We start from the raw sequence: 18,165 nt of genomic DNA, 5'->3' as shown, positions 1-18,165 counted from the left end.
AGCCTGGGGATTTCTGCATAGTTACTGAACTGATTTAATAATTTAATAACTTGCATCAGTAATAATTTATTAGATTATAACTGTAATAACTATTTTGTAGGAGTAATGACTTTGTGTGCGCGCGTGCTCGTGTGTGCATGTATTCGTGTGAAACACTAATAAAAGGTATTTTATTGATCCGAATGGTATAAACTAATCAACTTACAGTAAATCAGATTATTGTTGCCCGTAAAGATATAAAGGAGATTGTGCTCTGCATATTGATTTCTATCTTTTGTATGAAGCAAATAGAATTATGATTTAATTTTATTCAGTTGTTAATACAACAGTCGACGTTTTATAGATTTCCTACAATCTTATTAAATATTAATATTTAGAATTTATAATTAACGTTATATTTTAGTTTGTATTTATTCTTTTAATTAAATCATTTAATTTTAAAATAGCAATAATAATAACGCTTTGTATCATTCATTAAAGTTTTCTTTCATAATTAGAAAATCAACGTAGTTAATTATTAGAATTTTTGCTTTTTAATCCAAATTTTACTAGTTTTACTTCATTTACTTTTCACAATTTGTACATTACTTATATAAATTGTTACCTTTTTTATTTAAAAACTTTTTGTATTTTTGATATCACGATTCAATTTTATGAATACTGCTCCTTGGTTATAAATGTTTATTAAATTCAATATTTTTTACGTAAAATTTAGTTTTTTAGGTAACACCCCATATTAATCACACTGATTTCACAATGTTATATAAACATATATAATATACCGTATCTACTCGCTTACGACGTGCCATTGCGTAAGCCGTGCATCCGAAAAAATAATGGTGTAGTTTTGGGGGAAAAGGTTAACACGTAAAATTTCATATGATTTCTATTTATTTATTTTTTTACAATAAAAATTACGTACTAAAATATGTACGTCAAAATTAAATTTTATATAAATATTACATTAAATACATTAATCATACTACGTATTTATAAAACAATCCTCGACCTGCTTTATAATTATATATTTAAAGCTCTCTCGCGATTTGTGTGGCCTTTAATTGTGTCGTCTCTGTTGAAACGGCAAATCCTTGCTCGTGAATGTTTTGAATGTAAGAAAACTGTTCTACTCGAGGAAACTTCCGAATTCTGCCGCGAAATGCTCTTCTACTTTTACTATTACTATCTATAAGCTTATTTTTTCTTACTCCGATCTCGTATACGTGTTTCCACGTATTTTTTGTACCATATTTTTTGTTCCACGGTTTTAAATTTGTATCCATATTTTCTTGTGTTTACATTTTAAATCGGCCAATTTATTATTTAAAGTTAATTAGATGAGGTAAGAGAGCGTTAGGTTGTTTTGATATCGTACGAAGTTCAGTACCGTACACGAAATCTAAATTGCCTAACCTTTTTTTTCTTTTCCTGTTTAGCCTCCGGTAACTACCGTTTAGATAGGGAATTACCGTTCAGGTATTACTTTAGAGGATGAATGAGGATGATATGTATGAGTGTAAATGAAATGCAGTCTTGTACAGTCTCAGTTCGACCATTCCTGAGACGTGTGGTTAATTGAAATCCAACCACAAAAGAATACCGGTATCCACGATCTAGTATTTAAATCCGTATAAAGTAGCTGTCTTTACTAGGACTTGAACGCTAAAACTCTTGACTTCCAAATCAACTGATTTGAGAAGACGCGTTCATCACTAGACCAACCCGGTGGGTTAACCTTATCCTTAACCCTGAACTAACTAATTACGGAAATGCCATTTGTTGAGTTTTCATTTAAACATTTTTATTAGTCTCAGAAAATTAAAAATATTCATAATTATTATTACAACAAAAAGATTATAAAATTTAAAAACTACGGGGAGCGACAAATTTTTCTTGTTTAGTCTTATTGATGAACACGATGACCAGGACAACATATGCCAAGATTATTTACTTTTGAATACGCGTCATCTTTTTAAATAATTACTACCGATTCTCTGCGACCGATTCAGTGTTCAAGAAAGGTTTGTCGTATGGCACCACTCGCATAGTGTGGTGAAATTCTGTCTTGCATTAACCATTCAGGACGCTCTCCAATGATATCCAATGTGGAGGGCATCAACCAATCTCTAAGTATTTGCAGATACTTTTCGCCATCCACATTTCCTTCAAAAAACGTACGGGCCAGTGATACGATCATTACAGATCCCACTACGCGATTCGACCCCTGCTGTATGGAGAGATCGTACCTATGGGGTTCTCCTGTATCCAGATTTTTGTCTGTTGGCTTCAGCTTTCACGTAGAAGTAAGTAGCGACTTGAATAGTATTTTCATACTTCATCACTTATTACAATCCCCTTATTACATTCGAACAATATAACTTCCTTTATGTTTTACGTTTACAAAGAACATTCGAGTAGAATTTAACTTTTTCATTTGAGTTAATTTCATACTTTTGCAATGTTTTCAATAACTAAGCTATTATTTTAGAAATTTTTCAAATCGGCTGATATATTCAGGAATAACTTTTACTTAGTTTCATAATATCTGAATTACTGAACCAGAATGGTTTACAGTTAACTTTGTTGTGACGTGATGCTGCGTTGTACATGATGAATGAAACATCTTCTATTCTCATACAAACTTCCTCGTAAATAAAACTTAACTAAAGATGTCATTTAAGAAACAAATTAAGTACTGCCAATACATCTTGAGGCGTCTTCCTGAATACTGCTTTTTGGGTTTTTTTCCTTAGAGACAAATTTGAAAAATAATTTTTTTTTATTTATCCAAATAAGATAAAAATTTTAATAATATCTACCGATATTTAACTTTAAAAAACAGATTATTGTAATTAAGTTGTAAAACATTGGCCGAACTAGTAAAATTAATTCGTAATGATAATAATAATATTAAAATTAAACATATTTAAAAATAATTAAATAAATTTAATGAAACATTAAATAATCCTTTGAGTAAAATTAAAAACATAAAATTTTATAACAAAGTAGGTAGTAAAATTTATTGTATTAATAAATAATACTAATAAATTCATACCAGAAATTATAAAGTTTTACCGTATGTAGTAAAAGATATATATATACAGTTGATGACGTATAAGATATATATATATATATATTTCTAGGAGATTGGATTCGTAATACGTAGAAGGCTTCCAGGATGAAGTAATTCCGCTCAAACTATTCTTAATTTTAAAAGTACTGTTGAGAACCTGTTACTTTTCTAACCATTGAAAGAATTCTGCCTGACGTACGCATCAGTTGTAGCAGCTAAATTACATTATTGTTTGTTTATATAGTAACGCCTCATTACATCACTTCACTATCTTGCGGTGTTGCCGAGATTCTTCCCGGTTTGCTGATTGCTGTTTAGTTTACGTACTAGCTTAGCCTATATATTTGAGTCTTGAAAAATTAAAAATAATTTGTTGATTGAGTGGACAGTTTAGGGAACACGAAACCGTATATTGTTAACACTAACGCAGAAATTAGTTCCTGAATTAAATTTCCAGTAACAATAGTGGTTTTAAAATATGTAATTAAAAATAGATCACATCTAACTGTAAAATAGTAATAACTTTTATTCTTCATAATGTGTTATTCTAATGTAGATAGGATAGATTAATGATTTACCTTAATTTTGAAATTATGGTCAAAAATGTCTAGATTACTCATCTTTTTTCACCTCCCATATAATGCGTTCTTAGCACAGCTGCCCTTCAGCATTCGTGTACAACTTCACCCTTCATACTTCAGCACCTGCTGAGAACAGCTGTCGATGTTTATGAGTCGTGTAAAGGGAACAGTTCGTAGAATCGTATTATTTGGATAAATATTTAGATAATAACAACAAAATTTTGTACACCTACATTATCCTAACGATGTAACTTGAAGGGGACAAATTTAGAATCATTCGGATGTCTTGGCTTAAAATGGAGTCTTGCAAAAAACTTCAAGATTTCTCCTACTCGGATCCGATTCAGATAGTTTCCAAAATTATAATAAATATTTTTAAGTAAAAAAAATCTGTTGGGAAATTTTTTCAGCGATGTTACCAGGTTTTATATATGTATATATATATATATATATATATTATTAAAGATATTCGAAGAAATTAATAAAGTATGATGAATTTTTATTATTTATCTATGTATATAATTTATAATTGTCTTTCTATTTGTTATTATTGCAGTACTATAATCTTTATTTTATTATAGATTCGTGATTTATAGTACAGTGTAATTATTTAATTGTGAATGAATGATCGTGAACTTAGTGTTGTTAATACGGGAAAAAAAACATTCTCCCTCTTTCAATTTCTTCTTTTTCACTTCCCCCTCTCTTCTCTCTATGTCCGTGACCGAATTTTATAGAGTTAAAATTTTTTCGTGGTTTGTATCACGTTGACTTTATTACAAGATAATTTATTAAAAGTTGAACCCGTTTCTAACTTTTTTTTTGGTGTGTGTGTGTGTGTGTGTATACACAAACACACACACATATATATATTATTATGTATATTCTCTTTTTATGATTTAAATAAATAATACTAAAATAATAATTAACATTTTTGTTATTACATACATCAACAGATTTTTTTATATTAATGATTTTTTTTTAATTATCATTATAAATCAATAATAACGTAAAATCTCTTTATTATAAAATTAATTCAATTTAATCAGAAAAAACTACACTGATTAGTGCTATTTGTATTTGAAGAGTTTTATGTAGCTATAAAAATGACGGAAAGATATTGTAAAGAAATGAATTTTGTGTGTGTTTTATGTAAAAAATAAAAACAATTATTCCTTAAGTAGATATATTTTTTATATATATTGTGATTGTCATACTTTTAAATAAATCAGTTGAAAGTGTAAAAAAGTATTCAAATTTTTATGTAATGATATTGCTTTATTTTGTAGAAGTAGATTATATAAAGTTTAATAAATTTTATCAAACAATATCTAATTTATTTTCGTAATAATTCATAAAGAAAAACGCTATCTTTTTCGAGGTTTTTTTTGTATAAATCAAAGAAAGAAGACATTAGTAATGAGGTTGTTTGTGTATATAAGCTGCATTATTTGTTATGATTTTGAAGAAGTTTTTCAGTGTTTTTAACGTAACTTATTTTAAAAATAGTTTGTTGTGTTGTTGAAAATCTGTAGAAAAGTTTTTGTTATAACTTATTTGATATAAAATAGTTCCATTTTTTTTTTTAAATATCTTCTGTTATAACATTTATCGTCATCGTATACAGTTGAGTTATAGTACCGAGTAAGGCAATATTTTATCAACTCGCAGTGAAATTTATTACTGTTTCAGTTTAAATCAGTATCTGATAGAAATACGATTCATTCATTGTCTATATATTCTATATGGGATAAATTATTGAATTTAAATTTTTATTCTGGTCCTTTTAAAGTAAAAAAATAAAAAATGAGATTGATTTATAAGTTCTAATGTTAACTGAATTTTTTTCCAATTTATTTTTTAAAATGCATTTGTATTTAAAATATTAAATTTTAATTGATAAATTTCATTTTAAGTAGTTAATAACCTCCCCCCCAGAGGTTGATCTAATGGGAAAATCAGCTGTTTAACAATTTATCTTCGAAATCAAGGTTCTGTATGTCAAATCTTACTAAAGCAAGTTTACTTTTATACGGATTTGAATACTAGACGGTGGATACCGGTTTACTGTAGCGGTTGGGATTCAATTAATATACATCACAGGAATGGTCGGCCTGAACCTCGTTTACATATCATAATATCATCTAATTGAACCGTGGGTTGCTTTTTTTTCATTAAATGAACAGATCGCAATGTACATATTAGAAAAAAAAATTAGTTAACATAATTTCATAATGTTTTACAATTGCTTCGATCCTTCGATCATTTTTTTCCGAAGTTCTTAATGTTACGATTTAGTCGTTAAGAATATTTTATATATATTTTTAAATGGCACTTTTTAAAATGGTATATAAAACATTTATATATATATATATATATATATTAAAACGCCATGCCTGGACCCGGGACCTCCAGTTGAAAAGCCGAGACGCTACCACTTTGCCTTTGAAATTAATCTTGATGTATTATTTCGAAATTATATTAATTTGAAACAATCTGAAAAATGGATTAAATTTTGGAAGTAGGTATTTTTGTCTATTTTACGATCAGCCATTCTTGAATCAGTAGCGTTAATTAAAATCCCAACAACAAAGAAAGGCTAGTATATTACATGCATTATAATACAATTAAATTATACCTTCTATCTTGATGGTATAAATGCAATTTATAAATCGTCATAACACATCAAAAAGTGAATCGTCATGCATCACAAAACAGTTTTAAACAATATTGGAATCAGTGATAATCCTATCTACTCACAAAACCAACGAGTTCAGATTTTTATTAATTGAAATTAAATTTCTGTTTTTAATAGAATAATATTAATTGTGAGTAAATATAAAATATTGTAAAAAACTTAATTAAACTATTATTTATTTATTAAAAAAATAACGTTTAATAATAAATCCTTAATGATGTTTTATTATAAATTTATTATAATTATAAATGGCTGAAAATAAAACAAACGAAAAAATAAAAATAATCTAACATACAAATAAAAATATTAAAAGATAGAGGAAAAAAGTTTTTTTTTTATTGTAATAAAAAAGGATTCCCGTGAGTAATGGAATTTTATAATTAGACTATATAAAGTGACGTAATCCAACCCTTTTCAAACAGAATTTTAAATTAAAAACTTTAATTACATGTCCATGCGCTCACATATTATATCGCACTTGCTCAATATATAATTTATATAACACTGTACTTAATTTACTGCAGTGCTACATGTAGAGTATCTGTATACTTAAAATTACATAATAAAATTATTAAATTGAAATATTAACTTTAAATGTACAGTAAATTATTACATGTTTTAAACAAATTTACTTTCGGTGTTTAAATTATTGTAAAAAAAAATTAATTATTTGAAATATTTGGATTGTTTATTAATTAATCAATTTCATATACAGTTTTCTGTTTTTTTCTCCCCATTTATGTAGGATTCATTGGATTGTAGGATGTAGGATTATTAAATTGTTGTCATTTAAATATAAAGAAAAAAACGTATAATGAATAGTTACCACTAGAAGCTTTTGTTTGATGTAGGAAAACATTTGGTGTAGAAAGTTAGATTGAAAAATAAGGAAAACTCAACTGCAATGATGTTTTTGAAAGAAAAGTTATATAATCCAAAACGAACGTTTAGAATATATTTTAATGAAGAAGATAAAGCAAAATAATTAAGTAATAAATAATATATATATATATATATATATATATATATATAAACTACAGGAATTGAACCCGAAAACAGTTGATTTAGAAATCAATTGATCAGATACAGTTATAATTTCAAGGTCAAGTTTCTTGTTATAATTATTTATTTCAAAATTAATTTAGTTTCGAACTGAACAAAAGTTTATTTTCTGTTATCGTAAGAAATAATTATTATTTTTATAATGAAATTGAACATAACTTAAAATATATTCGCATTATTTTTCTATTTACATCAAATTGTTTTCAACAATGCGTGACTGTCATCCTCGAAGATAAGCGTTAATAATGAAATAAATATTAAATGCATTATTACTGATAATACTGATAAGCTTTTTTTATTTTAAAAGCATTTTCGCGGAAATTTCTACTTCATCAGACAATTTTTTAAAGACAAATTAAAAATTAATTTCATTAAAAAAAATGAAATTATAAAAAGTACATCCATTCTCTTAGATTTTAAATCAAATCACAAAATTATGTAAAAATTATATTTTATATATTTCCCTAGTAAATACTGTATAGATTAAACTGTTCGAACTCCATAAAGTATTATATCGGTCAAACAGGAAGTATTTTCAAACAAAGGTATAATGAATATGAGTTTATGAATGTTTATTTACTTTGTATATATTTAGCATTCTTCAACTAGTACATAGATGTAGACCGCAATAAAGTAATATTAATAAAAACCAAAATATTACTCTCTTAAACTGTTAAACAAAATGAAATATTTGAAAATGATATTATTTTGACACTGATAAACTCTCTCAGCTATAATTCTTACATGAACAATAATAATATTTGCCAAGAAGAAGAATTACCCTACTTTATTAAAAGTAATGATAAAGGCCATTTTTAGGTAAGTAATATTAGTATTTTTATTGTTCTTGATTAGTGTGCGCAATTTTTATACGATGACAGCGTATTTATTTACGCTTATTTGATTTTTAGTTAACAACATTATATGGTTCTATTTTCTTCTCCTCGCCCACTAGTTTTACACGTGCGTCTTATTACTATAAACTATTCAAAATATATATATATATTTTTTTAAATTAAAATAATATTTTTTTCAATTTTATTTATGATTATTAAATATCGTTAAAGATGTTCTATTTTTATTTATTTATTTCATTTTTAGTGAGATTTATGACGTAACAAATATTTTTAAAAAGGATTATCTTAGCTAACTAAATATAATAATAAATAATTGTATATATAATATTATGGATCAATAGTAGATATATATGGGGTTATAAAGTAGTTGTATAATTTAAAATGAGTTAAAAAAGCATCTGACTTCTTTTTAATTTATATACCAACGCTAATAATAGGAAAATAAAACGTTTCTGTTGTACACCATAAATTGTAATGCTGTTCTTTCAAAAGGTATGTATTTATGATTACCGTATAAAGAACGTCTGATGTGTTTTATAAGAAGTTAGAAAGAAAGAAAATGAAATAAAAAAAAATCAAATAAAAAAATAATAAATAAAAAATATATAGTGTAGTATTTTATATCGTTTCCATTGTCAGAGACAAACGATAGGGAAAAAACGTGACGATAGATGTAGCAACACAGCAAAGCAACTTTATAGGTATATACTAAATGTACACGGACCATTGAACGCATACATTGAGGTCCTTCACCGGAATTCAAGGTCATTTATCGTTTACCTTCCAAGGTCAAGGTTAAATATATGTGAGGTCCAGTAATTATTATTGATTCAACTAAGATAATAATTGATGTCGCCAGTATAACCAGAAAATTCTTCTGTTTTCAAAATAACAGATTATTTTTTCTGTTATTATTAATAGAGTTAAGTATGTAATATTTATATTAATTTTTGTTTTGTATTCTGATGTCTTATTACCATTAATTGTACAAAAAATAAATTGCATCGTTGAAAAAATGATCATAATTCTTATGATTTATTTTCTTAAAATGATTTCGATTACATCACGAAATGAAAATTTATGTTTTAAGTTTTTTTTTATAATTTTTTTAAAAAACCTATTTACTTAATTAAATTAAACTTGATTTGGAACATGTATTTTTTATGGAAATCGAGTTTTGTTGCCTATGAAAAATGCCATGTCTGACCGGAATTCGAACCCAGGACCTCCGGATGAAAGGCCGAGACTCTTACCTTAACATTATTTCATGTTTGCAATTTAAATAATTAATACGGATCTTTCACACTTCTAATTTTTATCTTAAAAACTTGTTTTTTTAAAATAATTTATCTTATTATATTGACTTGATCTTTATAATGTATTAGAATAAAAAGATTTATTTATTACTTTTACGAACAATGTTTGGTATTAATGGTATATCGATAATTTCTATTTAGTATCGAAGGTTCAGTAATTAAATAGCTAGTTATCGATATATCGGATAATTCATTGATATCGACCTTTAAAAATGTTGTAATTTCATAAATTTCTAAATAATTAATGCAATGGAAATCAAATATCAATGAATATACGAAGGTAATACGATATGTGATAACAGAATTAAAAATGTATTTTAACTTGTTGAAAATTCAACTCCGTGGTGGATCGGTAGTGTCTTCCGTCTTTCATCCTTACGGTCCCAGTTCCAATCCTTACCACGATGTCATTTTTTTTTTGTTCATCTACTACAAAATGTCCATTCCATATTCTTATCCGCATACTTGGAACTTACATGGTAAATTAAGCGTTGTATTCAAATAATATAAAGAGTTTTAAATGTCAGAACGTGTAGTCAAACCGTCTGTTTCAAAAAAAGAGCACTATTCAAGTAACAGATAACATCTTTATATCCTGCTCATGTTCTGGAATTTTAGTGTTAATTAAAAAGTATATAGAAACGTGTTAGGATAATGAATAAATGTTACGTCTTTTTTTCTTCTTTTAAACAAATAGGCTAATATCCAATTATAAGAGAGATGAATTTATTTTTGTAGAATATGAAAAGTTTCAAACCTGACCCATCCGTGCGATTCGTACATGCCCTGACCAAATAAGGGTGCATCAGATATCGTTAATATTTCTGAATTGTTATAAAATTTGTTAATTTTATCAGCACTCAATTTTTTTGTTGTAAGAAAATTAAAATATAAATGCGCAGCCTTTGATAAAAATTATCAAAAAATACTTTATGTTGAAAATCTTTTGCATTAACGCTATAGCATTTTTTTTTTCTTTTTAATCCAAACATTATAGCACCCATATTTTGTTTAAATAATAAATATTCTTTTTTACTTCCTTGTACGAAGTATCGTGATAGCGAAAAATTCCGGTTTTCAGCTTTCCATTTTGACCATACCTGAATCTATTTCGACTAGTTTCGGCGTGACGTCTGTACGTACGTATGTGCGTATGTATCTCGCATAACTCAAAACCAGAGGTAGAAGGTTGAAATTTTGGATTTAGGACCTTCGCAAATTACAAAATGGCGACCATGTTTATTTTTCAATCCGTTATATCTCCATAAATATTAGTTTTATAAAACTTTATGTTATTTAATAAAATATTGTCTTTTATTTTGAAAAAATGATTTTTTTTTAAATCGGTTTACAAATAGTTGAGTTATGGCAAAAGATTGATGTTGGTAATTATGTGTCTGTTTTCATGTCCTCCACTTAAGTTCAGTTCCATGAAATATTAATTTTTATTTATTTATTGTTAATTCTAGTATTGTAAATTAGTATCAAATTAAGTAATAATTTTTCACAATAATAAACCTAATAATTATGACACAAAATTACAATATCAATTTTCTCCCATAATTCGACTATCAACCGATTTTAAAAAATTAATTGTCATTTTGTTCAAAATAAAAGGCTTAATATTTTAGTAAATAGTATAAATTTTGATAAAACTAATATTTATGAAGATATAATGGATTGATAAATAAACATGGCCGCCATTTTATAATTTTCAAAGGTATTTAAGTCCTGATTTTTTCCTAATTTTAAAACTTTATTACCAAGACGCTTACCAAATATTAATATGATTCGTCTATCCGAACTTCAGATACAAATTATTATATAAAAATAACCAAATGGCGGGCAGGGGGAGATCGAAGGAGAAATTGCCATTTTTCCTAAGGATATTTTTTGTTTAGTTTTACAAGTAGAATCCGAAAAAGTATAGCCAGACACCGATTTAGAAACACTGTAGATTTTCCTTTCAGTATATAAAGCACTCCGCGCCTTGAACTGTGAACTATTATTATTGCGTCACGAGATGTTTCTTCTGTAATTTGCATGTTATTTCAAAGTAATCTAAAATAGTTTCGTTTAAGTACTCATTTTAAGGTTGTTATCTTTTATTTCGGATAACTTTTTCAATCGTTTTATTGGAATTTAATATTTAACACCTTGATTCTTTTAAAATTTTTATAATATGCTTCATTGTTCTTGAAGTACCTTAACAGTGATAAAATAATTGACGGTGAGATAGATAAAGTGTGAAAATTTGGGGTAAATTTTACGCAAATGGACCGGTTTTTATACTATGTTGTATTGAATATTAATTGGAAGAAGAAGGTAAAATTTCAATATGAAATATTAGAAATGATAGTTATTTCGTATTAAAAAAAAGTAATAAAATAAAGGACGAAACGGAAGTGTAGGAGAATGAGCAGTACAAACGATAGATGACAAAATGTGACAAAGATTTTATAATAAAAAAAAAGAAAAATCTGTAACATCGGTGTGCCAATCTATGTTTCTGTCCACGTATAGAACATTACCGAAACAGAGCGCGATACTCAGAAATGGTGACGGGTTTTAGAAGTTTGGAATATGCGAAGAGGGATTGGAAGCCTTGATTGAAATACAAAATATTTCTCTCCGAGAGTCATTTATCAAAATTGTCGGGGACAGTTATTGAAGCCTCCGACACAATACTTTATCTTCCATACCCCTCGACCATACTTCTTCTATATCCAGTCATGGAACACTTTGTGCTCGCGTGATAGCCTTTTTGAGATATATTCCCTTCATCCTTTTTAAATCGTTTATAAAATATTATATGGCGCGTAAACAATTTTACTGAAAACGTTCCAAGAAGAAAAAAATAATAATAAAAAAGAAAGAAAAACTACAACAAAAGAAGTTTCCCTTATCAATATTATATAGTCTATATAAATAAATTTAAAAAAAATTATTTTAAGTATTTTATATAATTCCCTAATAAAACTAAAATTAAATTTTCAATTATCTAATACTGATGTATACGCTGCTGCGTATAAGAGCGAGTGCATTAATAGATAAACACAGTTATAATAATAGAAATGCCCCTACATCTTAAAAAAAATTTCTCAACTTTCAGAAAAACTCACGACAAAGAAAGTTTTTATTTAAAATAAATTTGATTACTTTTAATAGTAATTTTATTTTTTTTTAACAGGCTTAAAAAATGGAGGAAGTTTTCATTCAGTTCAACACTAATAGTTTTTGTTTTACATATTTTCAACTTTTTTCCTTATCAAATACATCGATTTCATTAATACTTTTTTTTTGTGGTTATGGACTTTCTATGGTCCAATGTGAAGGACTCCGCCGGCCTCCGTGGCGTGAGTGGTAGCGTCTCGACCTTTCATCCGGAGATCCCAGGTTCGAATCCCGGTCAGGCATGGCATTTTCACACGCTACAAAAATTTTCATTCATCTCATCCTCTGAAGCAATACCTAACGGTGGTCCCGGAGGTTAAAAAAAAAAAATGTGAAGAACTCCATTTCCTATTTGGTGATTGCACAAAAAACCATTATGGTTGAAGTTTCTACCAGGTAAAAATATACTTCCTAATCTCTCCAAAAATATAAAATAAATATTGAAATTAAAGAAGAATTTTTTTTGAATTTAAAGAATTTTATCATTTAGGTTATAGAATCTCATTGGAAAAAAGCTGACAACACAGTTGTAGGATTTTTCCGACACGCGGCTATAATATTTTTATAATACAATATTTTTTCGTTTATTTAATTCAGTGATTCTAACTAAAGCGCGCGCGCATACCGTATTTAATTCACGCGGGTGTAGCGGTACTAGCGGCGGCGGTTGGCATTAACTAAACTAATGTAATTTCACAACTTAAATAGAACAAATTTTGCTTGTACGGTCGGCGGAGTGCTGTTGCCGCGAGGCTTAACGCACCAAGTACCGAGTCGACGAGGCGATCGAATTGGAGACTTAGCCACATCGAGTTACTTTTTTACACTTTAAATATTAATCGTTTATTTAATTCTACCGCTCACCTGTGACGTCACAACATAACAGAATTTTTGGGTTGGCGATCTTGCAAAAAATCTTTTTGCAGATATTGTTTTTTTTTTAAATTATTAACAAATGTCCCTAAGAAAATATGACCTTAATTAAACGAAATCTCGAGATACTGAGGGTGACCTTGCTCTACAGCCCCAACCTCTTGGCCTTTTAAGTTGAAAATCTAATGGCATCTTTGCCTCGCATATAAAAGTAATCTGATCTATTTTGGTCAAAATCGGTCCAGTAGTGCTGGAGATATAAGGAGGTGATTTATAGGCAACACCGAATGCACGTACATACGAACATTAACCTCTAGAAAATATTCATCCGGTTTTTTGGGTTCCGTAGATGTCAAAACGTTAAGATCCGATAAAAACCACATGTCCAAATTGGACCGATTACAATACTTTTCCTTCTATAGTTATAGCTCTGCTGTAGCGCTACCTGAACGGGAAAGTAAAAGAAATCTGATATTATAAAACATAGATTCAGAAAATACAGAAATTTCTAAAAAAATATTTTTATATTCATAATTATAATCTTTGTCATTGAAACATTAACGATAGAAAGCTATAAGTTATAAAAAAATTTCATCAATACTAGTTTCCCCAATAATGTTTGAAATGAATTAATTTAAAAATGAATTAGAGTACTAAAATCTCAGGATATTCAGGATTTGTTAATAAGAAAATCTACAAAATAAAAATTGGAAGGTTCATTAAAACACACTAAGTAATTATTAGAAAATACAGCATTAACAAAATATTTTGAGTCTTCAAGGTTTAGCATGATGTAGACGTTAGTAGAAAAGTGCATTTTAAACCAAAGTGAATGATGTTTGAAAAAAATCAATATAGTTAATTAAATTATCATTATGTTTTGTTAAAGAAAGAATTCAATTTAGTCTCAATTTCAATTTTCTTTCATGTTAAAAATAATAAATTTGTGTACATAAATGATGGAACTTCATGATTAATAAATTACTCATGTATATTTGTAATATTCTTATACAACAAATGATATTTGATATTGTATGGTTCTCATAAAAATAATCATGGTGAGAATGCATGATTTTTGGTGAGTTGTTTGATTGACTTTTTTTAGGATATTTTACGGTTGGTGTTTATGTATAGGCGTGAAAATTTGTAATAGTCCAGTGTATATCAACTAGCATATGATTTATGAATATAAAAAAAGAAAATTTTTATTTTTTAAATAAGACATGAAATTATTTATTACTGCAAAGGAATTTTAATAGTTTCTCTATGATGATAATAGTAATAATAATATTTACTAAATTATATTTACAGTTATATAATAATAACAGTTATAATAATAATAGTGTGTTATTTTTTCTCCAAAAATGAGGTTAACTCTTCTTAATATAATTATATTTTCGATAAAAACTGCAAAGTAATCATTAAAAAATGTATATTAATAATACACTTTTTTTTGGGGTACAAAAAGTAAAAAGAAAGCATTTGTACAGTTTTTAAAAAAAATAATTATATATATTTTTTATTTTGTTTGTTCCATCTATGGATTACATTAAAAACACAATTTTACTTTTCATTTTGTTTACTACCAGTACCTCTTTCATTCTTTCACTAACATCATCTGTCTCTTTTTTGGAAAAAATTTGTCCACCTTTTTTCTGTTGCTTTTTCCTGAAAACTTGAAAATTTTTGTTTTATTTCTGAAAGTATTTCAATCCAAAATTTCTTCTTCTTTAACATTTAATTCCTTTAGATCTCTTTTGATTTCTTGAAATTAGTTATTTGTAATTTTTTAATCTAGAAAGATTCTGTTTGTTAATCTGTTGTCTTCCTTTATTTTGAAGAGTATACAAGCTAATCTTTTTTTCTTATAGAGCCCATCATTTTTTCAAATATTTGATAAATTTCTTCATTTTATCTTAAGATAGATTTTTTTTACACTTAGGTCCTAAAATGTTTCTTAAAATTTTCATTCTTTTTTAATTCTTTTTTTCCAGTCTTGATTCTTTGACTGTCATCCTTGCTTTTGCAGCTCTGGTTTAATGGTTGTTATATTAGCTAAATAATATTTTTACTTCCTTTTCATTTTTTTACAGACATTCCATACACCAAGCTTTGGAGATGAAGATTTTGACATTCCTCCAATTAATCCACAGGGTTCACATAACCATCCACAAGCCAATATGGGTTCATACCATCAGCCACCTGTAAGTAAATAATGTTTTTTTATTATTATTATTATTATTGCTACTACTAGTACTATTATTATAAATTGTTATGTTCTAATTTTTTACAACAGTAACTCACCATGAAATATGTGAAGCAATTCTAAAATTAATACAACTAATGTTTATAAAAAATTAAGTAGTATTAATTTTTTAATTTAATATCAACAGTCAAGGATTTTTAATTTGTTCCTTCTAATGATTATTCATCCTTTTAATCTGTAGTATTAAATGAAGAAGTTTATTTAATATTCATTAAAAACATTGCAGCTATTTTTAATTTATGTGGATTTACCCAAGACTGATAAAAGATTATGTTTCTTCATAATCAAATTGACACCCTTGTGTTTACGATTCTCTCTTCTGCGTTAGAATAGAACTGATTTCTGAATAATTTTGATATGTTTTCCAAAAATAAAAATTATAATTGTAAAAATTAAAAATCAATCAAACATGTAATTGATAGCTGAATTTGTTATGTTCAAATGCAGTACTCTAAAATTACAAATAACTTTTAAATACTCATTACAAAACATAACACTCATCTCAAATGGATTTAAATAAAATATTACAATAAATTTTGTTATGACCATTACACAAAATGTTTAATTTTGTAATTAACCAATGCAGAACATTTTTAGTTAACCCAGAAATTTATTGGGTCATTAGTGAAGAATATTTTTGACTAAGATAAATAACAGTGAACACTATCATAAATTATATACTTGAGAGTTCTATTCTTAACATAAAACAAGTTGGACACACTGATAGCAGAATACAATGGGATTTCATAGGTGGTGTAACAAGAAATAATCTTGTATAATTCATAAATGGTTTCAAGTTAAACAATCAAGCTGAGGCTGGATAATGTAGAAAATAATTGAAGAATTCCTTATGGTAAAAAGCCTCAGATGTACATTAAAGTTTCTATGCTGAAATTTGTGCATCAGCATAGATTTTTGAATGAGTTACTGAGGATAGCATATCTTCTTTACACCATTAGTCAGGCAACTATTAAACCAGTAAGCTCATCAAATTGGTACAGTCCTAAACTGTTATGGTAGGACTACTAGGATTTACATATTTCACAATAGAGTTAAGCAGTTCTGGATACCAGAGCATCAAACTGATATTTTCTTAAAACAGAAATGTCTTTTATTGGTTCAAAATTCATTTAAGGTATTAAAACTTAATTGTGACAAAATTACAGTTTCAAAAGTGTGTATACTATTGTATACACACTTAGAAACTGTAAATATGTACATATGTATTAACATATGTACTTAAGTACTATAGACAATACCAGAAGAAAATTGTAAACTCCTTATTCTGGTTAAATAAAGGCTGCTTGAATAGTTTCCTATTTTTCATTGTTGAACTTGGACCATTTCAAAAATGCCTTTGTATTATCAGTTTACTTCAGGTATCATCACTTGTCTTTCAGGGTTTACATCTCTCTTAAGTTTTGCATCAGATTCCGGGTACTACAAAAACATCTTTCTTAAAGGCAAAAGCATTTCAAAATCTTTGGAATGTGTTTTTTTGGAAATATGAATATATTTCTTGACAGGAAGATTCTGGCACTTACTAAATACAGAGCTGGATATGGTAAAACTAACAAGGTTATTTTTTTGGGAGTTCATAATAAGCTAGATCTGATGTAGCTACCAAATCTAAATTACAGGTTTCATGAAATAAATATATGCTTTTTTATAAATATTTCATTTTTCTCTAGTGTTCTAAAAATGAACTGAAGATTTAGTTATAATATTTAAAAAAAATGTTATTTGTTTTATTTCAGATGTCAATGACACCTATGAGTCAAACAACAGATAGTATGTCTATGAATAACAACCCTTCTGGTTACCAACAGCCCTTGTATCTTTCTCCCTCTCATGAACATAGTCATAATATGGGAATAAATGTCAGGTAATTATGAGTAAATATTTTTTATTGTATTAGAATTTATGAGTGAGTAAAGTTTTATTATCCATATTATAATTCAACTTTTATACATTAGCAATTTTGTGTGTGTGTGTGTGTGTGTATGTGGGTGTGTGATAATTGTCCATCTGCACATGTATATATAATAATTGTTTATTTTTGTAAAAAATAATTTATAAATATAATCATATCAGTCACACTGATTTATACAATATAAATATTGTATAATGTTTTTGTGTATGTTATTGTATAGTGTATGTTATTAGACAACCAATGTTAGATTCTTATTTTGTGTACCTTTTGCATCACATATTTTATAATTAAATCTGGAAAAAAAATGTTAAAAATAATATTCATAAAATATT

The 18,165-nt window shown here is 27.1% G+C and overlaps 1 protein-coding gene across 4 annotated transcripts in view; it reads left to right on the top strand.

Annotated features, from left to right (window-relative positions):
• Nucleotides 1–18,165, top strand: part of LOC142323945 (uncharacterized) — a 284,249-nt gene that overhangs the window by 209,521 nt on the left and 56,563 nt on the right. For all 4 annotated transcript variants that reach the window (XR_012756182.1, XR_012756183.1, XM_075364345.1 and 1 more), the window contains 2 exons: nucleotides 15,728–15,838; nucleotides 17,658–17,785. Coding sequence is in view for 2 of the 4 variants with exons in the window: in XM_075364345.1 (XP_075220460.1) it covers nucleotides 15,728–15,838; nucleotides 17,658–17,785 (239 nt within the window). In the remaining 2 variants the exon portion in view is untranslated. The remainder of the gene's footprint in view (nucleotides 1–15,727; nucleotides 15,839–17,657; nucleotides 17,786–18,165) is intronic.

The sequence above is a fragment of the Lycorma delicatula genome, chromosome 4 (assembly GCF_047948215.1).
Source record: "Lycorma delicatula isolate Av1 chromosome 4, ASM4794821v1, whole genome shotgun sequence".
Taxonomy (NCBI): domain Eukaryota; kingdom Metazoa; phylum Arthropoda; class Insecta; order Hemiptera; family Fulgoridae; genus Lycorma; species Lycorma delicatula.
This window is presented reverse-complemented; position numbering and strand designations above follow the sequence as displayed.